This window comes from Lontra canadensis, unplaced genomic scaffold (assembly GCF_010015895.1).
Source record: "Lontra canadensis isolate GAN:19392208 unplaced genomic scaffold, GSC_riverotter_1.0 scaffold133, whole genome shotgun sequence".
NCBI classification, from domain to species: Eukaryota; Metazoa; Chordata; class Mammalia; order Carnivora; family Mustelidae; genus Lontra; species Lontra canadensis.
Genome location: NW_022631127.1, coordinates 895,077 through 922,570, shown reverse-complemented (window position 1 = coordinate 922,570; position 27,494 = coordinate 895,077). Strand labels below are relative to the sequence as shown.

The 27,494-nt window shown below is 48.3% G+C and overlaps 1 protein-coding gene and 1 non-coding gene across 2 annotated transcripts; both read right to left on the bottom strand.

Annotated features, from left to right (window-relative positions):
• Window positions 1-359: 359 nt before the first annotated feature.
• Window positions 360-27,355, bottom strand: COPG1 (COPI coat complex subunit gamma 1). The gene is made up of 24 exons (XM_032842868.1): window positions 27,319-27,355; window positions 26,138-26,190; window positions 25,414-25,494; window positions 25,087-25,158; window positions 24,898-24,977; window positions 22,851-22,926; window positions 22,499-22,591; window positions 22,017-22,103; window positions 20,388-20,545; window positions 20,167-20,300; window positions 19,059-19,126; window positions 18,646-18,834; window positions 17,637-17,732; window positions 14,053-14,296; window positions 12,746-12,821; window positions 10,682-10,785; window positions 10,081-10,206; window positions 9,692-9,760; window positions 6,391-6,533; window positions 5,911-6,082; window positions 5,110-5,207; window positions 3,454-3,592; window positions 3,023-3,121; window positions 360-846 (listed from the first exon to the last, which is right to left on the bottom strand). Exons 1-24 carry the CDS (start codon window positions 27,353-27,355, stop codon window positions 716-718), a joined length of 2,625 nt encoding a protein of 874 aa, XP_032698759.1. The 3' UTR covers window positions 360-715.
• Window positions 24,033-24,135, bottom strand: LOC116858214. The gene has a single exon (XR_004380881.1). It is a non-coding gene; the product is annotated as a U6 spliceosomal RNA (small nuclear RNA).
• Window positions 27,356-27,494: the final 139 nt, after the last annotated feature.

The following is a 27,494-nucleotide window of genomic DNA, read 5'->3' as shown; positions in this document are numbered from 1 at the left end:
TCTTCCCCTCTGTGCATTCACTAAATTGGACTGAATTGGGAGCAGGCAAACCCCAGTGCACATGCTAAGGAACACCCAAATAGTCCACCCAAACCCTCTGAGGGCTCCATTCATCAGCTAGAGGAGGGAGACAGGACACCAAGAACAGGGGCATGACCTTAGTGCCTGCTGTCATCCCCTCAGCAAACCTGCACCACTCCTGTTCCTGAAGCTTGGAGAGCAGTGGGAGTGGTCTGACCTCAAGTACAGAAACCAAAAGGCTATGGGTGTGAAGGGGACAGAGCAGGTGTTCTTGGCGGCTCAGAAGGGGGAAGAAGAAATTGGCGCCCTGAAGCATGAGTCTGCAGAAGTAGCAACCATTCAATAAATACATGCTGATTTATTTATATGGATAAGATGGTTTTCTGGGGATAAATTCAAGAGGAAGTATGAGCATTTTATTCATTTGTGATGTCCCTACCCTGACAGGCCCGGCAGCAGGTTCTAGGACAAGCTAAATCATCCCCTGTTTAAAAAAAGAAAAAAACGTTACCCCCTGGCAGTCCTGGGGCAGGGGTTAAATTAAAAAAAAAAAAAAAAAATTTCCCAGTGATTTCTAATTGTTTTTGATACAGAGCCTTGGGAAGGAGTTTCCACTGGATTCAGGATGAAGGCATGACTTCTGCGTAGTGTTGGGGAGAAAAGGGTAGGAGTAGGGCTCATGCAGCCTGGCCTCTTAGCCCACAGACGCCAAGATGATGTCTACCGGCAGCTCCTCTGAACTTCTGGCTGTCACCTGCATTGTTACTGTGTCCAAAAGCAGCAGTCGGGAGCGCACCAAGATGTCATGACCTCCCCGGAACACACCTAGAGGGAAGACAGAAATAGAGTTGTGTAAGGAAGAAGTAAGCTGCAGAGTGAAGGTTGAGGGTGGCATTTGCAGCAACTGATCAAGGCAACTGTGGTGTAGTGAAATGGGAATGGACCTGGAAACAGGGGAGCTGGGCTGAAATCCCTAAGTGAGATCTTGTACAAGTCACTTTACCTCTCTGAGTCACAGTATCCTCAACTACAAAGTAGAGGAGATGATATACTAACCATTTTTGTTGTTGTTGTTGTTAAGCTTTGCCAGGTACAAATGAATTAATGAACACACAAAGCTTCTATCTGGCATCACGGAGGCTCTCATGCCTTTGGCTAAATCTAAGAGTGCAGATGTAGGGACAGCCCTTCCATGACAAAACTGCATCGCAGGTGTCTGCGAGACCCAGGGGACTGTTTCAGCGTGGCCAGAAACATCCGCTTGGGGTCTGTCAGCTGTGAGCAAGGCACTGAAGCAGAGCTGCCTCCCAACCCTGTCTATAAACACTCAGGAAAAAAAAAAATCTCCCATTTCCTTTTGTTCAATTTTAGGTGTGACAACTGTATTGCTGCTATTATCTCTTAGAGAAACATACAGAGACATTTACATACAAAAAGCTGGATCTGGAATTTTCTTTAAAATAACCTGGGGTGGGGACTAGAGTGAGTGGTAGTATAGATGCTGTTAGTTGTTGAAGCTGGAGGATGAGCTCATGAAGGTTGATTGTACTATTTGATTTTTGTGTAAGTTTGAAAATTTCCATGTTGACTTCTTAAAGTCCCATTCCTATTATTAGAAAAGACCAACCAACCCGGTAGAAAATTAGAGAAAGGTTATAGAAATAATTTGCAGAAAAAGAAATACAAATGGCACACATATATGGGAAGATGCTTAACTTCATTCAGTATACAAGAAATGTAAAAGAAAAACTCCACCCAGACTGGCAAAGATCATTTGATAAGGATTTGATAATATACTGTGTATATTACTGATTACTGTATTACACTGAAAATATACTATGTTGTCCACAATCTGAAAGGAAAGGAATACAGTTCCTATGGAAGGCAACTGGAAATTTTTATTAAAATGAGCAAAGCAACTTATCAAAATGAGAAATGCACTTTGACTTGGTAATGCCTTGGTTAATTTATCCCATCGATATCCTCAGCGCATACATCCAAAATAAAGTATGTGTATATATGTGTATGTGTATGATTATTCACTGTAGCGTTTTTGTAAGAGGAAAAGCCTGGAACAACCTAAATGTTCATCAATACAGGCTGATTCTATAAAATATGGTACACCCATAGAATGGAATACAAGGAAGCTACAAAAAATGAGGAGGATTCACTTTGGGATGATAAAAAAAAGTCCTGGAGAAGGACAGTGTTGATAACTGCGCAGTAACATAGACATACTTACTGTCACTGAGCTGTGTACCTGAGCTCAAAAGGATAAATTTTTTTTTTTTAAGATTTTATTTATTTATTTGACAGAGACAGATCACAAGTAGGCAGAGAGGCAGGCAGAGAGAGCGAGGGAAGCAGGCTCCCTGCTGAGCAGAGAGCCCAATGCGGGACTCGATCCCAGGACCCTGAGATCATGACCTGAGCCAAAGGCAGCGGCTTAAACCACTGAGCCACCCACGCGCCCCTCAAAAGGATAAATTTTATATTATGTAGATTTTACCACAATTGAAGAAGAAGAGGAAACTCTATGTATTCTTCCATTTATTTTTAATGTAATTTCCACCCCCAACGTGGGGCTCAAACTCATGACCCTGAGATCAAAGTCGCACGCTCTACCGACTGAGCCAGCCAGGCATAGGAAAGATCTGTCAAGTGAAGTGCAAAGTGCAGAACACTGTATACACCATTTGCACATAAACGTTTGAGTTAAAATAGGGAAATGTGCACATGTTAGCATTCATATCCATAAGATCACTGGAAGGATATACCGATATGTTGTCTGTAATAGCAGTGCTGATCGCCTGTCAGAACGGAACTAGATGACAGGCAGCAAGGGTCGGAGGATATGTCACTGCTGGTTTTTTTTACTTTGTGAATTTTCAGTGCTGTGACTTTGAATCCCTGTGTTCCCAGTGGGAGCCCTCAACCTAGGTTGCTGTGGCATCCAGGCTGTGAGCTACACAGGCCCTTCCCACCTAGAAATGCTGCTTACCAGCCAGGAGCAACGTGTGGGTGTTCTTGTTATCTGGCACTTTGTCTGACCTCTCACAAGGGTGCATTCCCAGGAATTTCACGATATTGCCCACAGCCTCTGTAGGAAGAAATCATAGCATCATTAAGCCACATCTGGTTTCCCCTTTGTGTCACCACCATGCCCCCATCCCCTAAGGCTGCTCTAAGGGGACTTTTTGGCTTATTTATTTATTTTGTAATCTCTACACCCAACATGGGGCTCAAACAATTGACCCTGAGATAAAGAGTTGCATGCTCTTCCACTGAGCCAGCCAGGTACTCCCCTAAAGGGCTTTTCATAAAATGGCATCCTTCAGATGTGCTCTTGACAGGGCCCTGGATCTCTGGGGGGCAAAGGCCGGCAGGGGTGAAAGAGGAGGAGACATTTCAACGGTAGCCAACGATTTTTACCTTCAAGTGTCTTGATGGTAGACAAGGTGAATGTTTCCTCCTTCTCGAACTCATCCCCTACCTCATCCCACGCTGCTTCGAAGTTCAGCTTCATGACCTTCTGGATGTGATCAGCGACAGTGACTTCCAGATCTTCCAGCTGGGGAGATGGAGGTGGAAATCAGGCACACACCTCCAGGGGAATGAGTTCCTGCTCTGCACATCTCTGCTTTGAACTCACTGCTCATCCCTTTCTGCCACGTATCCGGCAGGTGCTGACTAGGCACTGAGCACCGTGCTTGGCTCTGGGGACATGCGATAAACTGGGTATCTGTCCTTCAAGTGCTCACAGCTAAGTGGTATCCTTTCAATAGAAATGCCCTGACCCAAGTACTCACCTGAGGATGTCAGCTTAGGGATCACATCCCTTCTGAAGCCTTCCTAGAGTCAGTGTCTCAAGGATCCAGAAGGTCTGCCTCCTATGGCTCTATCACTCCTGACTCAGTAGATCCCACTTTCTGCCTCAGCTGTGTTCTCTGAGCCTGACGTATTCTAGACCCTACCTCCATCACAGCTGTGTCCTCCCTGAACATGACATACAGTATTACACTCCACCTTGGACCGACAGCATATAAATGTTCCCCATTTACTCACCCACCCGACCTTCACTGAGCCCCTACTCTTGGGAACATTTAAGGTGTGCCTAAGTAGGACTCAGCACCCACAGCAGAAGCAATGCCTCAGGGCCATCCCAAGAAGCTCACTTGCTCCTAGGGCAATTTCTGATATTAAGGTCACTGCTGGCTCATGGAGGTCCCCTCAACAATGGCTCCAGTGTGACAGTGGTGAATGTCAGTTGTATTCCACGGTAACTTTTCCTCTACTTACAAGGAGTTTGAGCAATCTGCATCCCCAGGCTGAGTATAATAGTCTGCCCTCAGGTGGCACTGAGCCACTGCCCCATGGTCAAACCCCAGAGCGATCCTGCACTCAGCTCCATCCAAGCTCAGAAAACTGGAATTAGAAGTCATCTGAGTGCATGAAAGGACCACTCAACGGATGCAAACCAATCCACCTTCTCTAGAAAGCAATTTGACATCACGAGTCAGTCTTAAAATCGTGCTTATCCTTTGACCCAATTTTTCTACTTCCAGGAATCTAAGGATATATCTAAGGAAATAATCTGAAATGCAGATAAAAATTTGGACCCAAAGGGATACTTAATGCAGCTTTTACAGTGAAATTTGGAAGCCCAAATGCCCAACATTGAGGGAATAAAGGTCAAGTGTGTTATCTCTATATATCAGAGTATTTTTCAAGTCATGAAAAACTTTATGTATGAAGTATTTGTAAACACATGGGAAGACACACTACAGTTTTAAGTGGAAACAGCAAGATACATAATGTCCAGAATGACCTCAGTTATACAACTCCTCCCCACTCCACATAACTCCCAAGGACTATGAGTAATGTTTTCCTGTTTGCTCATACTTGGTTTTTGTATTTTCCAAGTTTTCTTTTTTTAAAGCATGTACTCTTTTTAAGTTTAAAAAAAACCCTTTCTTTCAAAAAGCCAAAAATAGCAAGAAAAAGCTTCAAGTCTAGTTGTTAGCTCCTGGAGGGGGTTGTTTTACAGCCTCGGGCACAAAAATGAGTCTCTTGACACCAGCTTCTTACCACATATTCATCTTCATAGCCTTCATCATCGGTCTCCCCAGTGGTGGGGTCACAGTCCTTGACAGTGAACTTCATCATGCAGCTGAATGTGCAGGCCACTGCAGGGAAGAGAGGCTAGGTGGTCAGGACGTCCCTAGTCACTGCAGGGGGACAGCTCCTCTGGGTAGGGCAGGTGGCCATGGCCAGTTTCCCAGGCCTCTATTATATTATCAGTAGCAACAACCCCACAAGTAGCCATCCAACCCCACAAATCCGGAGAGAAGATACCATCTCATGGAAGGGAAAACGAGTCAAGTCATGGGTCTCAGGAGCCCCCTCAGAGGGAAGAGAGAGGAAAAGGAGAGGTGCCACAGGATGGCTAAGCCTGTCCACAAATGTCAACTGTCCGAGGCCTGGAAAAAGATGCTGGTGGGTCCCTTGGAAGGAGTGGAGTTGGGGTGTTTCAGTCTTTGTGCCTTTGTACTCTCATGGTGAAATGAAAGCACTGCTAGTTGAGGACCAGAGAGATCTGGGTTCTGCCTCTTACCAGCCACATGAACTTAGGTGACTCATCCACCCTGAATCTCAGTCTTTTCATCTAGGGATAGGGAGAGCAGTACTCATCCCCCTAGTTCTTCTATGAGGGTGAAATGCGATGATATATGACAAGTTCCCAGGACTCGGCCTTTCTTCTTCTTCAAAGAGTGAAATCAAGGAGTTGAAACTCTCATAGAAGACATATGTCTGGTGCACAACCAGCCCACCCCATCTGGATCCCAACGGCTCCCACAAGGCCAGGGTGGTTTCTGGAGAGGTGCTCACCGGCTGTAGGGTCCTCCTTGGGCAGTGCGACCAATGTGTAGCAGGTCCCAGGCTGGTTGTAGGGTAGGCTTCGGGCGGGCACGTAACAGAGCACCTCGTAGGCTTCAGTGGGCTCCATCTGCACTGTGACATTCTCCAAGGTCTGGTCGTTGAGTGTATTTGTGCAGTCAAACTGGAGCAGGGAGGAGAGGGGTTGCTTAGACGCAGCTCTAGGTCCAAGCGCTGCTGGAGAGGAAGAGCCCAGAGGGCTCACCCCGATTCCTATCCCAGTACGCTTGCACAGTCTCCCTGTCCCCGGGCTGACACACAGGACCCAGAGAGGTCCTGCGTCAAGGCTACAAGACACATACCAGCTGGTGACAGGACCTATCATCATGTTGAGCTCCTGACCAACTCTGTGTGGGGCCTTATAAGACCCGTCACACTTGGGATCACTCCCTAGCCTAATGTCCCAGTAGGGCCTCAGCCCTCCCTGCTCACCTGGAACACCATGTGGTCAGTGAAGGTGTGTTTGGTGCAGCGGATAACATACTCGGTCTCTGATTCAGTGAGGGCCACAGGCTCAGGAGACGACTTGAAGAGGGGCCCCAGCCCGTGGAACTCTGGCACTGCCGCCAACTGCTCTGAAAGTCACAGGCCACAAGTTCACTCAGCCTTTCAGTTCCCAGACCAACTTGTGATGGTTTCTAATAAATGCTCATGGCCAATTTTCCAGGTCTTTCACCCTACTGACATGGACAGATATGCATATACAATGACCGGGTACTCACTATTTCCCAAATACACCAATGCATTTTCTCCTCTTGCTAACTTTCCTCAAGTTGTACCACTCACCATGAATACTCTCTTCCCCTCTGTCTCACAAAAGACCTCAGCCCCAGGAAACTGACTGGGAGACCCCAATGGCCTAGGCCTAAACCACTTGGAGACTCCTACAACTTTAGAAGCTCAGCAAAGATTCTTAAAAGGAAAACTCTCAAGGTGAGACAAATGATGTCCTAGCCACAGAATCAGGCAAAAGAACAAACTGGTCCTATACATTTGTTAGTTAAGATAAATGGCCAGTAAGGAGAAGTTTCAGATTCAGACTTGCAGAAAACCTTACTTCAGGTGGTCTGTGGGCACCTAGTAAGGCCTATCCTTATACCCCAAAGCCAGGTTCCAGCACTGGGCTGGGTCCTCTGGCCCACAGGCCCCCACCCTGGCCCATCCAGGTGAAGGAGACCTCTGGCAGCAGTCTGCACACGATGTCTGCCTATGATGGCTATGCCTACTGCCCTCTTCTCCATTCTACAGCAGGGGCAGCATTTCTCAAACTACAGTCCTGGATCACCCTTGTCAGAATTAGCTGGGGGTGGGGGCTTGTCAAAAAAACTCAGATTCCTGGCCTGTCCTAAATAAGCTCTATCTGAATCTCTGGATTTGGGACTCAGGAATCTGCATTTCTAAGACATTTTCTCAGATGATTCTGAAGCGCACTGATATTTGAAGACCACTGCTCTAAGATTTTTTTTTTAAGATTTTATTTCTTTATTTGACAGACAGAGATCACAAGTAGGCAGAGAGGCAGGTGGGGCGGGGGGAGCAGGCTCCCTGCTGAGCAGAGAGCCCGATGCGGGGCTCTATCTCAGGACCCTGGGATCATGACCTGAGCTGAAGGCAGAGGCCTTAACCCACTGAGCCACCCAGGCGCCCCCACTGCTCTAAGATTTTTAACTTGTCTTCCCAGTTAAATTGAACTCTGTACGGACAAGAATTGTACCCTGAGGCCAGGGATCTGATATTTTGCCCTGAACTTAGTAGGTACTCAATTCATGTTTCATGGGTAGAGACAGAAAGTAAGCATTATTATTATTACTTTGCTTTCTCTTTGTGGCTGCTTCAGCCTTCTGCTACCCGAAGGACTGTATCTGATGAACACCAGGCACTAAGAAGCCCAGAAACAGCCAGCTTTGATTTCAGCAGGCACTTTGGGGCCATCACGATCATCAGCCACCAGAGTGTTTCTCTATGGGAATTTTATTTCATTGGACACCAAGTTTCAAGACCTGATACTTAACTACCCTGGGGGATTCTGCTAGAAGCTATCAGTTAATACCTCTGAGTTTCCAACTCTTCACCAATAAAATAGGTATAATAATCTCGTTCACAGGATTGTTGTGAAGATAAATGAGGCAATCAAAGTTCCTAGAACTGAACAGGTGATCAATAAATGCTAGGCTTTGAAATACTGTTTAAAGGTGAAATTGATACCCTCTAAGAGACTTAGGAGCCTTCCTTCGAAGATGTGGCAGAATGGTGGCCCCAAGATGTGCATAAGCTAACTCCCAGAACCTGCAAGTACATTCTATCACATGGTAAAAGCGACTTTGGAGATAAGATTAAGTTGGATCTTGAGACGGGCAGATTATCCTGGATTATCTGGTGGACCCAATGTAATGACAAGGATCCTTAAGAGAAGGAGGCGGAAGGCTCAGAGTCAGATTTGAAGAGGCCACCCTGCTGGCTGTGAAGGTGGGGGAAGGGGTCACCAGGAGAGGAATGGAGGAGGCCTCTAGAAACTAGAAAAAGCAAAGACACCATTCTTTTCCAGAGCCTCCAGAGGGAGCTCAGCACTGCCAACACAGTGGAACCCATTTTGGACTTTGGCCCTCAAACTGTAAGATAATATATACATGTTGTGCTAAGGCTCTAAGTTTGTGGCGATCTGTGGTAACAGTAAGGGGAAAAGTAATACAGAAGGAAAAGTTTTGTGTTAAGAGTGATCCCAGTTAGCTCTGGATCCTAGTTTTGCTGAATCTGAAAGATGAGAGAAGACAAGATTCTTGAATGGAATGGAGTGGGGGGAGGATTTAATTTAATTCAACAATTGGGAATTTACCGTGAGGAAGAAAGGCACTGTGCTAAAAGCTATGATAGAGCATATAAAGGACAGAACCTGTGAAGAACCAGACAGAACTAGTTAAGAGAAGACAGAAGAGCTGGAGTAGAAGTGATGAGTATAGGAGACCCTTCAAGAAGGAAGAGGGGTATGTGTTAGTCCTGGAAGGTGGAAATTTAGTAGATTATATGATCTGGCAGTTAGACACACAGCCTCTGCCCTTAAAAAGATACAAGACCGCAGGGATAGATAAAATACCTAAACAAAACTTTCCCAGACAACGTGGACTGAACGCCTCTGGAAACCAAGAAAAAGCACTAGGGTCTTCGGACCCCAGCTATACTGAATCTGACATTCAGTAGCCTGAGGCTGGCTCTAGGGACCTGAGCCCTCAGAACCAAGGCTGAGTGGCAGCTCTGAGTCAGGCTGATGTGAATCTTAATTCCAACCCCTCTACTTTCTTGCTGTGCAACCTCAGCTATTTCACTTTCTCTCTCTGAACTTCCAGTTCCTCCAATACCAAATGGACCCGCTAACTTCCACCTGAGGGTCAAATGTACTGTCTAAAGAACTCTCAGGGCCCAGCACTCAAGTAAGAACTGCTGCTGAGGGGAGCCTGGGTGGCTCAGTCAGTTAAGCTTCCGCCTTCAGCTCAGCGTCCTGGGATCGAGCCCCACATCAGGCTCCCTGCTCAGCAGGGAGTCTGCTTCTCTCTCTCCCTCTGCTCCTCCCCGCTGCTCATGCTCACTCTCTCTCAAATGAATAAATAAAATCTTAAAAAAAAAAAGTAAGAACTGTTGTTGATTGAGTCTCTTCTAATTCCCCTGAGGACAACAACTAACCTAAAGCTGAGGAGACCAAGCCCAGGTCCCAAGAGCCCCCCCAAGCACTGCTACTCACCCTGGAAGATCTCTTGCCGGGTGGCTGCCACTTTCTCAGGCTGCTTGGTGGCTGTGATGGGGGTACTTTCTGCAGAAGCAAACATACGCGGTGACCAACAACTCCAGTAATGGGACAGTGCGGTGTTGACCACAGAGCTGTTGCTTAGGGATTATAACTTCCAACCCCGCTGAGAGCGTGAATATGTGAGAGTACAGAACATGTGAGAAAGAGAGTGAGTGTTCATGTGCCTGTGTCTCCGTTTCCTGGAGCCAGACGGAGAAAGGATTATCCCATCCTCTTGGTACAAGCTCCCCTATCCTGCCTAGGTTTAGTGGCTTCATGGCCCATGCAGACCCTCCAACAGAGGCCTGGACCTGAAGGCCTCCGAAAGGAAAGGTATTACATACCTGTTCTCTGTTCTGCCATTGGCGCGGTCGCCAGGGGCACAGACTTGAGGTCAAAAGGTTTTTCTGATGGTTCTAGAGTGTACTGCTGCAGGGCTCTCTCCAGACCAGGGATGGAAACAGTCAGACCTAGAAGCCAGTATGAGAGAGACACTGTCTGAACACAAGACAGAACGAGCACCCAGAATCCCCCACAAAAGACTGAGGCCCTGGGGTCTAGGTCGTGTAATCATAGACCACTGAGAAAACCACTTAACCCTCTGGGACTCCACTTTTTCATCTATATCCTCCTTCTCACAGCTGGTATGAGGATAAATGTATGTAAAAGAGTGACTTATGGAGAACAGAGTATTCTGCAAAGAGAGGTTTTTTATTAATGACTAGTGTTTCAGTTCACCGAGCTGTTTCCACCCACACTGGTGTGAACCACAAGATTCTAGGTCTTCTGAGGTTACGGTTATGCCACGAAGTTGCCATAAGAGTCAAGCCACAAGTGTCTTGCCTCAAACTTCCCCTCCTCAGGGAGGGTGCGCCTGCTCCGGAGTGGTGAGAAGGGCCACAGCCCTGGGACGGGGTCAAGTCAAAGACAGCCAGTGAGACTCACCATTTAGGATATAGCCTGCATTGAGGGCCTTCTGCTTCTGCTCCAGGACATTGAGATAGAAGGTGGCTCGGTCCCTTACTTCATTGTCGTCGTCCATCACACACCTGCAGCCAGAACACACAGAACTCCTGACTGGGGCCCTCAAGGGTGGCGGGAGGGATGCTGCAGGGCTTCCTCAGAGGGTAGTCAGAGGAACCAAGTTTCTTAAAGCTCAGTTCCCAGATGTGAGATCCGGGCATCAAACGCACAGAAAAGCCCATGATATTCTAACTAACTATGTAAGGGGTGGCCACATTCATATTCCCTGGGTCCTCTCCCTAAAGTCCACTACTGAAGGAGGCAATCTTCTATATCCAGTGGCATGTCAAAAAAAGAATTTAATATGACCCAACAATTCTCCTCCTGGGCGTATCTTCATGAGAAGAGATGACACAGGTCACACAAAAACTTGGGCATGAATGTTCACAACAGCATTATTTGCAAGAGTCAAAAAGTGGAAACATCCCAATGTCTGTCAATTGGTGAATAGCTAAAATGTGGTCTACCCGTACAATGAATTCTTTGGCCATAAAAAGGAATGAAGTACTGGGACATGTTACAGGATGGATGAACCCTGAAAGGAACATCGTGAAGAAGCCGAACACATGAAAAGCCACAGATCATGAATGCATTCCTATGAAATAACCAGTAAGGGCAAATCCGTAAAGATAGAAAGTAGATTAGTGGTTGTCTAGGGCTAGGTGGGGAAATGCTGGGGGAGAAGTGAGGGCAAAGTGACTAGTAATGGATATAGAGTTTCTCTTTCTAACTCCACCCTCACCAGCTAACCAGCAAAAGAGCAAAGGAGGCACAGCTGAAAACAGCCTCATCAGACCTCATACATTGCAAAAAAACCCACAGGAACCAAGGAGTCTTAGTGCTGGGAACACATACCACAGTGAGAAAACCGCCCTAGCCCAACAGACATTTACTCTGCTCTGTAAGCACCAGGGACATAGGGTTTCTATTAGGGAAGATGACAGTGTTTCAAACTGGGGTGCCTGGTTGGCTCAGTGGTTAAATGGCTGCCTTTGGCTCAGGTCATGATCTTGGGGTCCTGGGATTGAGCCCTGCCTGGGGCTCCCTGCTGGGCAGGGGGGCCTGCTTCTCCCTCTCCTCCCCACTTGTGCTCTCTCTCTCGCTCTCTCTCGCTCTCTCTGTCAAATAAATAAGATCTTTTATTTTTTTTTTAAGATTTTATTTATTTATTTGACAGAGAGATCACAAGTAGGCAGAGAGGCAGGCAGAGAGAGGGGGAAGCGGGGTCTCTACTGAGCAGAGAGCCCGACGCGGGGCTTGATCCCAGGACCCTGAGATCATGACCTGGGCCGAAGGCAGAGGCTTAACCCACTGAGCCACCCAGGCGCCCCATAAATAAGATCTTTAAAAAAAAAATTTTTTTTTTTGGTGGGCAGCAAAGTTTACCTAGTGACAGTTAATTGAGTGAGACTACAAAGCTCCCGAAGAGGGAGGGGACCTGAGAGGGTTGCCTTAAAAAAAAGAAGTCTTAAACTTAGATTATGGTGATGGTTACACAGCTCTGGGAATATACTAACACCATCACATTATACATCTTAAATTGGTGAACTTTATGGCTTGCAAAATATATGTCAGTAAAGCTATTTTAAAGAAAGAAAATAACTTAAAAAAAAAAAAAGAGGGGCGCCTGAGTGGCTCAGTGGGTTAAGCCTCTGCCTTCGGCCCAGGTCATTATCTCAGGGTCCTGGGATTGAGCCCCACATTGGGCTCTCTGCTCAGCAGGGAGCCTGCTTCCCCACCTCTCTCTACTTGCCTCTCTGCCTACTTGTGATCTCTCTCTCGGTCAAATAAATAAATAACATCTTAAAAAAAAAAAAAAGAAAGAAAGAAAGAAAGAAAAACTCAACAGTGGTCACAGAATTTTTACGATACTGTTTTTTCACGCTTTTCTGTGCTATTTTTTTTTTTTCCTACAATCCAAAGTTGTGTAACTTCTCTCCCTTGGGGAACACAGTCATCCCTCAGGGAACTCTGGCTCAGACTCACCTCTTCAGCAACACCAAGATACTGGGTAACATCTCTTCATTCTGGGCTCCAAACTTGGCCAGAGCACTCACAGCACCTGTATTTATGAAGCAAATATGATTTACCCAATGTATCTGACAGCTCATAGTTTGGACACTTTCAGGGCTTAGAATGGGTTTTTGAGCAGAAGAGCCCCAGAGCCAAGCGGTCTCTAGTGTATAGGCCCAAACCTGCCATGAATGCAATGAGTGGCTCTGTGTGGACTTCCATTGGGCCTCAACTCCCTCATCCGTTTCAGGGAGAAGGCAGCCCCATCTTTAGGTTCCAGAAGCAATTTCAGCATTGACTATGATGAGGCCACAGAAGCTAGCCACACACAGGCTGCTCAGCTTGTGTATCCAAATGGCCTCAACTCACAGTTATGAGCCTCTGGATTAATATAAATGAAAAAATGAACTATTATTTATGAATATTAACTGCTAAAATAAGAAAAATCTGCCCAGTGGGGGCATGAGAAGAAAAGGAAAGAAAATTTTAAATAAAATTAAGAATATGACGGTTACACATTGAATTGTACACTCAATTCACACTCAGAGTATAAATTTTGGGGCGCCTGGGTGGTTCAGTTGGTTAAGCATCCATCTCTTAATTTTGGCTCAGATCATGATCTCAGGGTTGTGAGATGGAGCCCTGCATTAGACTCTGCACTGAGTATGGAGCCTGCTTAAGTCTCTCTTTCTCCCTCTGCTCCCCCAACCTTTCTAAAATTTTTAATAAGATTTTATTTATTTGTCAGAGAGAGCAAGAGAGCACAAGCAGGAGGAAGGGCAGGCAGAGAAAGAAGGAGGCACCCTGCTGAGCAAGGAGCCTGAAGGGGGACTCGATCCCAGGACTCTGGAATCATGACCTGAGCCAAAGGCAGACACTTAACCAACTGAACCACCCACTCATCCCATGCTCCCTCTCTTAAAGGAGGGGAAAAAAAAAAAAAAAAAAAAAGAGTGAATTTTCCAATATGTGAATGATATCTCAATAAAGCTACCATTAAAAAAAAAAAAAAAGCTAACCAAAACAAAACAAAACCCAAAAAACAAGCAAGAAAGAAAAGAAAGTTAAAAACCATAAGTCAGTAACAAAAATCAGAGAGCTAAAGAGTCATTCAACTGAGTGACACCCAAGCATCTATGTTCCTTCCCACAATGTTAGAACTCAATGAGCCTGTGAGGCAAGAACAGAGAGTGCCCATGGGCTGGGGCTCAGCTCCCTTTGGCAGGCCACCTGCTCAAGCAGCAGCTAAGAGTCCCTGTTCAGCCCTGGCTCAGACCCACCTGCCCGGACCTCCTCGTGCTCCAAGACCACGCGATTATAAATGAAGCGGATGTACTTGGAGGGGTTGTTGGTCTTGGGCCCCTCCTGGCCTAGAAGATGCAGGATGCGAGTGGCCAGCACGGTGAATTCGCAGTCCTCGATGAATTCGCACAGGTGCGACAGCCCCGTCTCCTTGCTCTCTGTGTTCTCCTCAATGATGCTGATGATGCAGTCCACGATGGCCCGCTTGTACTCAAAGCCACCCTGCAGCAGGAAGGGCTGAGCTGAGCAAGGAGGCTGCTCTTTCCAGAAATGAGCTGTAAGTCCCAGCACCTAACTGGGACCAGAACAGCAGTCCAAACACAGACCCTGGAGGCAAGGGACCTGGATCTCGGGGCCTCTATCTTACTTTTTGTGTAAAACATAAGGTGTGGACTGAATGCTCACTAGGGTCCTTCCAGATCTAATAGTAGATAGTTTAATAGACACATTTTGGATTTCACTTTCCTTCCCAACTTTGAAGTAAAAGGCAGACTGGGTGGTACAAATGCTATGGAAAATAGTACAGGGATTCCTCAGAAAATTTTAGAAAACAGAATTACCATATGATCTGGCACTTCTGCTTCTGGATATACACTCAAATAGAAAGCAGGGTCTTGAAAAGAGTTTTACGCCCACATTCATAAACTCATTATTCATAATCGGCAGAAGGTGGAAGCAACCAGTGTCCATCAACAGATGAATGGATGAACAAAATGAGGTCTATCCATAACATGGACTATTCAGCCATAAAAGGAAGGAAATTCTCATATGTCCTACAACATAGATGAAACTCAGCAACATTTATACCAAGTGAAATAAGCCAGTCACAAAAAAACAAATACTGCATGATTCTACTTCCATGAAATATCTAGAGTATCAAACTTAGAGAGACAAAAAGAAAGGTGGTTTCTGGAGACAGACAACAGGCAGAGGGAAACAGAAAGTAATTGTTTAATAGGCACAGAATTTCAGTTTTACGAGATGAAAAAGTTCTGGGTATTAGCTCTATGACAATGTGAATATATTTAACTATATTGAACTAGACACTTAAAAGGTTAGGATGGTAAATTTTATGTTATGTGTATTTTACCACAATTGAAAAACAAGAAACAAAAAACAAAAATACCCAAACAGAATGGGTCAGCAGAGAGCCAGAAGACCCCAGAACCAAATCTGTGCTCTGCAACTTACAGACTCTAATGATGGAGGTGGCGACTGAGGTGCCCACAGGTGTCAGGCATGTAATCTGGCAATGGAAGGGGAGTGGTTGGGAGGGGTGAGGCACTGCACAGTGCTTGTCGCACCTAAAGAGGGAAATCACCACTCAACCCAGTGTTGCCAGATCTTCCAAATTTTGTAGGAGAAACTATAAAATCCGTTGTGCTGGCATTGGTGGCTCTTTTCCTGATTTGCAAATAATGGCCACTAACTGGTCACCTGGGTGGCTCAGTTGGTTAAGCGATTGCCTTCAGCTCAGGTCATGATCCTGGAGTCCCAGGGTCGAGTTCCACATCAGGCTTCCTGCTCAGCAGGGAGTCTGCTTCTCCATCTGACCCTCCTCCTCCTCGTGCTTTCTTTCTCTCTCAAATAAATAAAATCTTTTTTTTTTTTTTTTAAATAATGACCACTAACTTGAAATTTAAAAAAAAAAGATTTTTATTTATTTATTTGACAGAGAGAGAGAGATCACAAGTAGGCAGAGAGGCAGGCAGAGAGAGAGAAGGAAGCAGGCTCTCCGCTGAGCAGAGAGCCCGATGTAGGGCTCCATCCCAGGACCTTGCGATCATGACCTGAGCCAAAGGCAGAGGCTTAACCTACTGAGTCACCCAGGCGCCCCTAACTTGAAAAGTTTAAAACTTTGTACAATCACAGTACAACTTGGCTGTGGGTCCAATCTGGCCTGTTTGCAGATTAGTTTGTGTTACGGCTGTGAGTTACTTTCCTTGCCGAACCTCAGGCACCTCCTTAATAAGGACCATCATCAGTGTACTTACTTGCCAGGTTATTGTGAAGGGTAAGTCAGATGCTGTTTGTTTTTTGGGGTTTTTTTGTGTTTTTTTTTTAAAGGTTTTATTTATTTATTTGACAGACGGAGATCACAGAGAAGCAGGCAGAGAGAGAGTGGAGGAAGCAGGTTCCCTGCTGAGCAGAGAGCCCGATGAGGGGCTCGATCCCAGGACCCCGGATCATAACCCGAGCCGAAGGCAGAGGCCTTAACCCACTGAGCCACCCAGGCGCCCCTCAGATGCTATTTGTACACCACTGAACTTCAGTGGGTAGGCACACCATAAACCTTCAAACGCTATTTTCAGTATCAGTTTTACAAGCCAGCCAAGCAGCACGGGGGCAGCAAGAAGCTCAGCGCAACCTCAACAAGGCTTTGCTGGCAGCTGCTCTGACCAGAGAATGATACACCCCTGGGCATGAGCAACAGGCCCATTTCTAGAAGACAAGGTCCCAGGGTCTGACTGTTGGAACTCTTAAGAGTGAAGGTCTTACACTTAACTGATATTTGGAACCATGAATTTTTCTTGGAGGAAAGGTGGTCTGGGAGAAAACCATGGAGTCTGGCCAGGTGACCCTAGGCAGGTCAATTCACCTCTCTGAGCCTCAGATCCTTGATTTTTTTTTTTTTTTAAAGATATTTTATTTATTTATTTGACAGAGATCACAAGTAGGCAGAGAAGCAGGTAGAGAGAGAGGAGGAAGCAGGCTTCCTGCTGAGCAGAGAGCCCGATGTGGGGCTCGATCCCAGGACCCTGAGATCATGACCTGAGCCAAAGGCAGAGGCTTTAACCCACTGAGCCACCCAGGCGCCCCAGATCCCTGATTTTTAAAGGGGGAAAATGATGTCTGTTGACAAGGCCTGTTATGAGGATCACAAGATTGTATACACTCTGTAATGTCTCCAAAGTGCTGGACCCATTAGCTGAGGGTTCCCGCCCTAAGTATTAGTGCCCTCCTCCTCTCTAGTATCTCAGGAGCCCCAAAGATACCCCAGGCAAGGACTCCTCACCTGCCTCGGTCCAAGGGCCCCTCTGGGCTGGGCCAAAGGGGCACCAGATACCTGGGGACCAAATCTACCCTAAAACCCTTTGCTTCTGGTCCTCTGAATAAACTGGTTTTGTTGAGACGCCCAAGGAAGGCAGTGTACGTGAATCACTAATTCACATCAGAAGCAGAAACAGAATGCAGCGTCACATTATGAGCATCAGTTTCTGAAGAAACCAACCCTGGAGCTCCTGGAATGGCCCAGAAAATTTCTGTACTAGACACCAGTGAAGAACGCAGGTTTCCCTGAGTCTGGCACAAGCATCGCCATAGGGTATCTGTTGCTCTTTAAAGTCACTGGTTATTACTGTAATTACTGGGAACGGGTGAATGTTTACACTGTGGTCCAAGAGGAGCCGAAAGGGCCGCAGGCATCAGGAAATCCACCTGGTTAATGGGTTGATCTGGTACCCCCCAAGAAGAGGACTTTGGCTCCAAATTGAGTATGGAGCTAGCGCCAGGTCACTCCCTGCATGAGGGGAGCCGGCACGCCCCAAATGCCTGCTCTTACCTCTTCCCGTAGCATGGTGAACAGGAAGTTCATGAGTACAGCGTGTTTGCGAGGATACTTCTGACACAGGGCACTGATGGCCTGGACTACAACCACCTGAGTCAAACAGACATGTGTGAGCAGCAGCCCTCATGATTGCTAAGCCCCCTAAGGTCAAGTTACTTAGTTCACTAAGTGCCAACTCCTTCTTTAGGCCCAGCCAGGCCCTGGACCTAGAGGGCAAGGAGAGGGGAACTCCAACTCTACCCTCAGGGAGCACCTGATCCCTGAGCCCATCTAAGTAGGATGGCATGCACACCAGTCCCAACAGCCCCAAATCCAGACTCTGGGTCCCCTACACGCTGCTTGCCTCAGACCTCACGCTAAGTCCGCAGGCCCCTCTCTCCGTCCCACCTGTCCTGCTTCTCTTCCTACCTCCACCCCCATGATCTCACCCATCAGCTGTTTTGGCTCCTTGCTGGGTACTCTAGCCATGGCCTTCTCCTCTTTGCACACAGTCGCTTGAGCAGTCCTTCCCCCTCCTGTGGATTTATCCACCTCTTCTATGCCGCTCACTCCCCAACCTGTCTCTTGTCTGAGCTCAAGGCCAGTGTTTCCAAATGTTCACCACGGAACTTCAACCGCTGGCACCTCAAGTTCAGCATGTGTGCCGTCACCACCATGACCTTCTTGCTCCTCTCACCTAGGACCTGACTCTCCCTCCTTCCCCAAACTGATCAACAGCACTGCCATCAGCCCATACCAGAAAATGAGAAATCGCTGACATTTGCTCCCTCGGCCCTCACTCTGTGCCCTGCCAACCAGCCTCCCAAAGGAACAATACGGACAAAGCCCCTGAGGCAGGCTGTGTGCGTCTCCTAAGGCTGAGCCCTGTGCAGGGCGACATGCCACCCCCTCTGCCGCATCCTCAAGCCTCACCAGCCCCCAGGTCAATCCTGGCCGTGGGGAGCAGGCCCACAGTATCTTCCTCACCCTGGGGGCAGTGGGTGTTCCGGGCATGCCCAGGTACCTTAAACTCATCCGAGATCTCTGACATGAAGGATGAGATCTGCTTCATGAGGCGGTCGATGCTGCTCTCGCTGCCAGTCTTGAGGAGCGTGGTGATAGCCAGCGTGGCGATGCTGCGGTTTGAGTCTGTCACCAGGTTCTCCAGGTCCAGATTGCAGGCTGTCACCGCAGATGGGTGCTTCATGGCCACCTGTTTGGGAGGACAGACAGAGACAAAAAGGGACTTCTGTTATTCCTCTGGATGGCTCTGGCCTGGTCAGAGGTCCTTCGGGTGAGCCCCTCTCACCATCAGGTAGAAAGCAACTGTGACCAGCACACACCTTTTGCCATGAAACGTCTCCAGCTGGATCAGGCCACCTCCCTGACCCTCTCAAAAGGCCAGAACCCCCATTCTGCCCACCCCTAAACCCTTACCTTATTGAGGGTGCGGACAGCAGCGTAGCGGAGAGCGGCTTTAGGTGAGCTGCAGAAAAGCTGGAGCACTGTAGGGAGACAGACACCACGTGCCAGGCTGCCCTCACTGCCCAGCAGCTGGGAAAGCCCAGGCCTCCCGAGGAAGGGTACAGAGGTACACAAGGGCTAGGAGACTGTTCAGACACAAACCCTGGGCTCACTTCCCTGCTGGCACCCTCACCACAACCAAGGGAGAGAGCTCATGAGCACAGAAGCTTTAATGTGCTCATGAGAGCCGGTGGGTGTCGTGGGTGATGATGGCTGCTACTTCCTGAGCCCCTCTGTGCCAGGCATTATGCTAAGGAGTCACTGTGCCTTGTCTCGCTGATCCCTCACCACCCCACAAAGCAGCTCTTTCTATCATCCCCGTTTAACAGATACGGAGACTGAGGCACACAGGTGCAAAGCTACTAAACTCACTCGAGACTAGCTGCCAGGATATGGCAGGAACCAGGACTGAAATTCAGGACTGCCCGCACCTGAAATCTGGGCCCTTTACCCCTGCAAAGTGGAACTGCACTCCTCTCTCCTGGGCATGTACAGAAACCAGAATTACCTCAGTCCTGGCTTCACCAACTGCTCTGGTTCCTATCCTATGTGGTTGTATGTCAGGCAGTACACCCCTCCCTGTGCCTTGGCTGTCAGGAAGCCAGGACTCCAACCCAGACTATCCGGCTCCGGCTTCCAGGCTGAGTGACCTCTCTGAATTGCCTTCTCCTTTGTCTGTGACAGCCTGGCCCCTGGAGAGCATGTACTGGTTTTCTCAATCTCAGGTTCTTCCACCAGGCCCCCTTGCCATGGCTAGCCAGCCTAACAGAGCCCCAGGCTCTTTAATGAATAGTGAGATGGAACTAAAAGTACCCTATCCCCAGACATAATGCACGTGAGAGAGCCTGGAACGGTGCCTGGCACTGAACATGTACTTACTAGATTCCAGATCCTTTTTTTAAAAAGGATCTTTACTATGCCGGGGCCTATTAGTGGGCTTTTTCTTTGTTTCCCCCAACCCTCAGCCCAAGGCCTCATTCCCAGCAGGTGCTAACACGTGGGGCGAAGGGAGGGCTATAACCTGACACTGCCGGGGCTAGCTCTTTGGCGCTGCAGCCTGGCAAATTGACGATGGCCGAAGCGGCTTCGTATACCACCATCTCATGCTTGTTGCGCAGACAGCTCTCAATGAAATCGAAGAGCGGGCTGTCCCGGCTACAAAAGAACAGGGGTGGCAAGAAGTTGGGGATGGCCCAGCACTGAACAAGGCATCACCTAGCCAGGGGAGACAAGAGCCATTACCTGCCGTCCTCCTCCTCCAGCTGCTTGCTGGCCACCCGGATCATCATGCAGTAGGCAAAGGGAGACTTGAGGCCGTGCCGGGTGAACTTGCTGATCATCTTATTGACAGCTAGGCGGTCGTTCTTACGCACATGGTACAGGAGCCCCAGAGCATGGTACTAGAGACAGGGGATCACGGCAGAGCACAGATGTGTGAAGCTCAGGTCTACTGGCTGTGTGGCCCTGGGCAGACCACTTCATCTCTCTGGGCTTCAGCCTTCTCATTTCTAAGGTGGGCATCACAGCAGCTACCTCAGCGTGGCTGTGACAATTTCCCCAGGTGCTCTGTACAGATGGCCTCTGGCACAATGCTCAACAAACCACGTGGATGTACCTGTAGTCTAGCTCCTGCCTCTGATGTTGGCATGGGTCCCAATGGGCACCAGGAGTATGGATATGGAGGGGACAACAGATGCCAAAGAGATGAAAGAATGGGGTGCAGTATTTTTCAATAAGAAAGAGAAAGTGGGAGCCAGGCCCCAAGCATGGACACGTGCGGTAAGGGTGGCGTGTGGCACACCTCCCATGAGGCCTTGTGGTATTAAACCTTATGACACCCCTGAAGGTAGGTATCTGTAGTCCCACTGACTTGCCCCAGGACTCATAGCCGGACTGGCAAAGCTAAGTCTGCAATGCCCAAAGTCAAGGGATTTCCCCTTCTGGGGATGTAAGGTGTATAGAGTTATTTCCTATCCCCCTGCTCTTTGTTTCTTTACGAGGGTGGTGTTCAAAGGCTAAGTCATACAACTGTGGGTGTCTTGTATGAGAGAACTTTCTCTGACCCTGGTAAGTATTTTGAGGGCCACAGCTGGCTCTGAAGAGGAGAGGCAGCACAAGGGATGAGGAGAAAGAAGAAATAAATACACGGGGAGCACCTACAGGTATGCATTCAGCAGATGGGGGTTTGTTTTTTCGTTTGTTTTTTGTTTTAAGATTTTATTTGAGAGAGAGAGAGGGAGAGGGAGCACAACAGGGACAAGGGCAGAGGGAGAAGCTGACTCCCTGCTGAGCAGAGAACCTGATTCAAGGCTTGATCCCAGGCTCTGGGATCGTGACCCAAGCAGAAGGCAAATGCCTAACCCCACAGGTCAGAGTTCTAGATGCTGTCTCATATTATCCTCACAGCTTTGTGAGGGAGAAACTTTCATTCACATTTTACAGACAAGGAAGCTGAGACTCATAGAGGTAAAAGGAATTCCTCGCCCAAAGTCACTGAAAAAGAATTAAGTAGTTGAAAGCCCCACCAAGGTATTTACATGCATCACTAACGAAGCCAGCTTGGCAAAGGCTGTCTGCCTGCCTGGGCCGAGTCTGCTACCTCCCATACCCCAAAACACCACTCAGCTGGTTATCAAATACTTGAATATTTCAGTCCCAGCGGGTAAGCAGCCTCTAACTTCCATCTTCCCAAGTGGTGCCCTGGATTCTCTCCCCAAACTCCCAAATCTCCCCCCAGTCCAATAACAAAAGATTAAAGCCTGCTCCTGCTAGGGACCACCAGGATCTCCATGGTGAGCGTCCATTCTGACCAGCTAGTGCCACACCATCTGCCTAAGAACTGTAAATATCATTGCTCTGCTCACACCTCACCTGGACCATGATGTTGTCGCTGGATGCCGCCTCCTGGGCCTCATTCACCCAGCGCTTGACCACATCAAAGCTGCACTTCAGCAGGTGCTATGGGAACAGAGCACATTAAGAAGCAGGCAGGCAGGACCCTCTGCTGTCATACCTCCTGGCCCCAGTTCACAGTTCAGTCCAGCTCTGGTTCCTCCCTCAGACATATCCCAGAGGCTCCTCGTTGCGCTGCTTCTGTGAGATGGTGCACAAGGAGAGCTCCTACCCTCACTCTCTGCCCCGGTGGCACATCTCCCACCAGACCCAAATTCCAACGATCGGTCATCCCAAGGGATAGGTCCCAAGAGGTCCCTAGTATGCCTCACTAAGAAAGTTGGTGGGACTCTCAGATCTGGGGATACAGAAACACTTTTTTTCCTACTGAAAAGAAACTCTGGTATTTCCTTTGTTTCCCAATCTGCCGCCCAGCCCCGGCAGGGTCCCCAGCTACACACCAGAGAAGACACCAGGGCAGAGCTGGAGACACTGGGCACCTTGTCCACGATGGCCTGTTTCATGTAGCGCTCAATAGCCTGCAGCATGGTGCTCTGTGGGGACAACGAGTGAGGTGGGGAGGGGACTCAATCAATCCTCGGTGACCATCAGAAGTGCAGGTGATGGGTGGGAAGAGTGAGGGCAAGGAGGAGGCACACCTGTTTCTGGTGTTCTTGTGCCCCGCCCGCACCCCCACATAGCCTGGCTCAGTGAGATGCAGGACAACCTAATGCATGCAAAGGAAGATCATGATTGAGTCTTGCCAAGAAGCAGGGAAGGAGAATGACTGCTTGGTGGGGACAGGGGACTCACATCAGTAATCTGGCAGAGGGCACGCACAGCCGGGCCCCGGTAGTTGTCTTCTTTCCCAGTCATGTCCTTTGTCAGGCTGTGGGAGGGGAAGGCATTGTCTACACACAGAAGATTGGCTGGCCCTTCCTAAGCATATGTCCCACCCATTTGTCCCCAGCTCTGGTCACCACGTTTGCCTGAACTACTATACGAGTCTCCTAACTAGCACTCTCACTGTATTCTTAGTCCTTCCTGGTCAAAAGCCACACGGCAACAAGGAGATTTTTATAAAACTCAAAACTGATGGGGCACCTGGGTAGCTCAGTTGGTTAAGCAACTGCCTTTGGCTCAAGTCATGACCCTGGAGTCCCAGGATCGAGTCCCACATCGGGCTCCCTGCTCAGTGGGGAGTCTGCTTCTCCCTCTGACCTTTCCCCTCTCATGCTCTCTCTCTTAAATAAATAGTCTCTTAAAAATAAAACAAAACAGGGGATCCTGGGTGGCTCAGTGGGTTAAAGCCTCTGCCTTTGGCCCCGGTCATGATCCCGGAGTCCTGGGATGGAGCCCCGTGTCGGGCTCTCTGCTCTGCGGAAAGCCTGCTTTCTCCTCTCTCTCTCTGCCTGCCTCTCTGCCTACTTGTGACCTCTGTCTGTCAAATAAATAAATGAAATCTTTAAAACAAAACAAAACAAAACTTGAAACTGACCAGGTCACTCTCTGGCTTGGATTAAAACATTCCCAAATCTTCCCATTGCCCATTACCATCAAGTATAAACTCCTTGACGAGAAGTCCCCAAACAGGCCATACTCTCTCCTCTCCAGGCCTTTGTGTATGCTATTCCCTCAGCCTGGGGCACTCCTGACCCCCTCCACCTCTATCCTGCTATCTATCTATCTATCTATCTATCCAGATTTCTTTTTTTTTTCCTTCAAGATTTTGTTTACTTGGGAGAGAGACCTCAAGTGTGAGAGATAGCATGGGCAGGGAGGGGCAGAGGGAGAGGAAGAACCAGGCTCCCTGAGTAGCAGGGAGACCAGTGCAGGGCTTGTTCCCAGGACACTGGGTTCATGACCTGAGCTGAAGGCAGGTGCCTAACTGACTGAACCACCCAGGCGCCCTTATCTCCCTCCTTCCCTCCCTTCCTTTTTTAGTAAGAATTTTTGGAAGAGATTCATTCTCAGCAGCGACTTTCTTTCTTTTGGAAAACTATGGAACGCTTCACAAATGTGCTTGTCTTCCTTGAGAAGGGGCCATGCTAACCTTCTTTTGTATTCCAATTTTAGTATAGTGCTGCCAAAGCTAGCACCGTCCTGCTTGTTCTTCCTCATCCTTCAGGACTTTACTCAGACAGGTCTAGGAGGCCTTTCCTGACCCAGATTCAAGGTGGATATCCTTCTGGTCTGTTCTCACAGTCTATCACACATCCCATGATGAACTGTTATATCTTAACGCCTGTCTGCCTGGCTATTTCTCTGTCAATTCTGGGGCTGCAGAGCTCATGTCGGTCTCATTTGCTGCCATATTCCCAGAGCTACACACAGGGACTGGTGGACATTCAGTAAATATTTTCTAAACGAATCTACGACATCTCCCCCAACCCTCACAGTGTGGCAAGAATGAGAGAACTGAGCCCTAGCTCTTAAGGACAGGGATTATATTTTAGTTGCATTTGTCCCCTGAAAAATTCATTGTGAAGCAGAAACCAGTACTTGGTAAGTGAGCCTGTCCGTATACCCCCTGCATTCTCTATGTCTATTTCTCTTGTGTTCTCTCTTGGTACTCACTAAAGTCTTTGTGAAAGTTCCAGGCTGGCTCAGTTGACTGAGAGAAAATCAAGGCAAGGAAGGAAGTGTGCCAAGGTAAGTCCAGAGAATTAAAAGGGAAACTGTATACTCTAGAGGCTGCCATGGGGTGGGCAGCAGTAACTGAAAGATGAGGGAGACAAAAGAGGAAAGGGTACCTGGCATGATGTCAAACAAAAGTCTCTTTGCCTGACACACATGAGAAAAAACGGCCTCTGTGGCAATGGCATCCATCAGAGGAGCCATCCATAGACCCAAGACTCACCTGCTGGTGACGATAATAACATCCTCAGCGATGCAAGACATCTCCTTGATGGTCAAGTAGCACATCCGACGGAGTGTGGGCTGGTTAAGAAATAGGAAAAGCCCTGTGACGCCCGGCTCAGCATGAGGACCAAGGTTAGGAAAACTCCAATCCACACAGAGGTAGACAATACTGACTGAGGGCACTTACATCATTGGACTGAAAGAGCTTGGTCATGGCAAAGAAGGCCTCGGTTGCTTCGGTGGTCCCTAGGTGCTCCCCCTATTTTAATAAAAAAAGAAGTGTCAGCTTGGGAGAGGGAGGCCAGAAGGCTCTTTCTGCCAGATCAGCCCAGGCCAGATGCCCAGACCCCGCAGAGGCTCCATCAAGGGCAACGCACCAGAGTTAGACACTGAGGAGACCCAGAGCTTGATGACAACCACACAGGAGCTGTCAAAAACCCTAAGCTACCTGATTTAGCACCCCTCCCAATAACCCCAGCACCATTTTTCCCACCCCCAAGCTCCATCGTCTTACCTGGTTTATGAGGTAAAGGATCTTGGTGAGGATGTGGGCACATTTTCGAGGGTTGATGGGAGTTTCATTAAATACACGGGCCTAAGAAGCAGCAACAAAAACATTACCTTCTAGCCCAGTTTATTTCCCTTCCACTGACTGCCCTCAAGCACATTCAAGATCTGAGAAATTTCAGGGTAAATAAATACATTTGCCTGAATAAGCTTATTTTCATAAGCGAACAGTTTTATTTTGCTTTTTCTTTAATTCATCTATTAACAACTCCTCAAATATTCCCTAAATATTAGTTTGGGATGTGTTGACTTACTAACAGACACTCAGTGGTAAATACTTGTTAACTAGAAGCAAAAAACAACAACAACAAATGCAAACGTCATGAAGTCTTTCCAAGAACAGGTTTTCTCCCTTATTGTTCTTTATTTTATTATTTATTTAGTTTTAAGGATTGTATTTATTTACGCGACAGAGAGCTAGTAAGAAAGCACAAGTAGGGGAGCAGGAGGCAGAGGGTGAGGGAGAAGCAGGTTCTCCACCAAGCGGGGAGCCTGATGTGGGGCTCCATCCCACGACCCTGGGATCATGACCTGAGCCAAAGGAAGCCGCTTAATCGACTGAGCCACGCCGGCGACCTTCCCTTACTGTTCTTTAAACCACCACTTTGAATGTGTTACTATTTTCAGTACGACATGAACTCTTAGGATGAAAGAGGGCAAATGACACTTGCCTCCTGGAGTACTGCACTCTTCTCAAGATGCTGGAACGGGTTGGAGCCTCCACCTACAGAACACGGAAGACTGAGTACAGGTTGTAAGGCTAAATTGCAAACCTCCCATACTATTGTCTACCTAGTCAAGTTCAAATTACTACAGAATGGCAATCAAAGCTCTACACCTTGCATATAGATCTTACCACTCTCCTGCAGGGAGCCCCTTTTTTTTTTTTTTTTTTTTTTTTTTTTTAAGATTTTATTTATTTATGAGAGAGAGAGAGAGAGCGAGCACAGGCAGACAGAATGGCAGGCAGAGGCAGAGGGAGAAGCAGGCTCCCTGCAGAGCAAGGAGCCCGATGTGGGACTCGATCCCAGGACGCTGGGATCATGACCTGAGCCGAAGGCAGCTGCTTAACCAACTGAGCCACCCAGGCGTCCCGCAGGGAGCCCCTTTTACCCCAAACTTCTTAGTCACCCAGCAGCCCTGGTAACAGTCCTGTGCCTCTCACAGCGTCTTGTCTTGCATTCATTTATGCAACTTGTACTTAACTGAGGCCCTACAATGTGTGAGGACCACCGTCTTGTAGTGACTAGGATTTCTTCACAGTAAATATCACATTTGTAATTAATTACATGTGTCATTATCGGGCTGGTGCGTATCTTCTTCACTACGCCTGTGACGTAATATTCCCAGCTCAGGCACCGAGTGTCTCATTTGTTCTACTGCAGTCTCAGAATGCAGTACAGTGCCTCGCATCCCGTAAACGCGCAATAGACGTTTACTGAATAAATGAATGGAAGAGGGTTCTCAGCCACAGAACACTGGCTCCACAGATTACGCCGCAGTCTGGCCAGCAGCAGCGCAGCCTCGGCGAATCCCAAGAGGTATCACGGACAAAGTCACAACGGTGCATCTGGCCAGACCCCTCCCGTTGACAGCTGGGGAACCTGGGGCCCACAGAGGAGCATGACCCGCCCAAGGTCACCCCGCGAATCGCGGTCCGAGCTCACGAGAGAGGGAAGTGGAGCATACTCAGGCTCTCCGAGGCCTGCCACTGACCAGCTGCGGACCCTGGCACAACCCCTGTCCCTCACTGGGTCTTCAGGTCTAGGCAGCGGCCCGGAATGAGCGCTCCCGGCGAGGGAGCAGAGAGCCTGCGCTAGGGTCCAGCCTCCCCTAAGCCTACGCCCCTCACCCGATTCCTCGTCTTTCTTGTCGAATTTCTTCAGCATGGTGGTGCCGACGGGGCGCAACGCAGCAGCCCTCCCGTAGACCCGTGCAGCAAAGGGCGGCGATTCGGCGGCGATCCGGCGGCAGTTCCGCACAGCCAACTTCCGGCCAGCCACGTCGCCCTGCGCTCTGCGCAAGCGC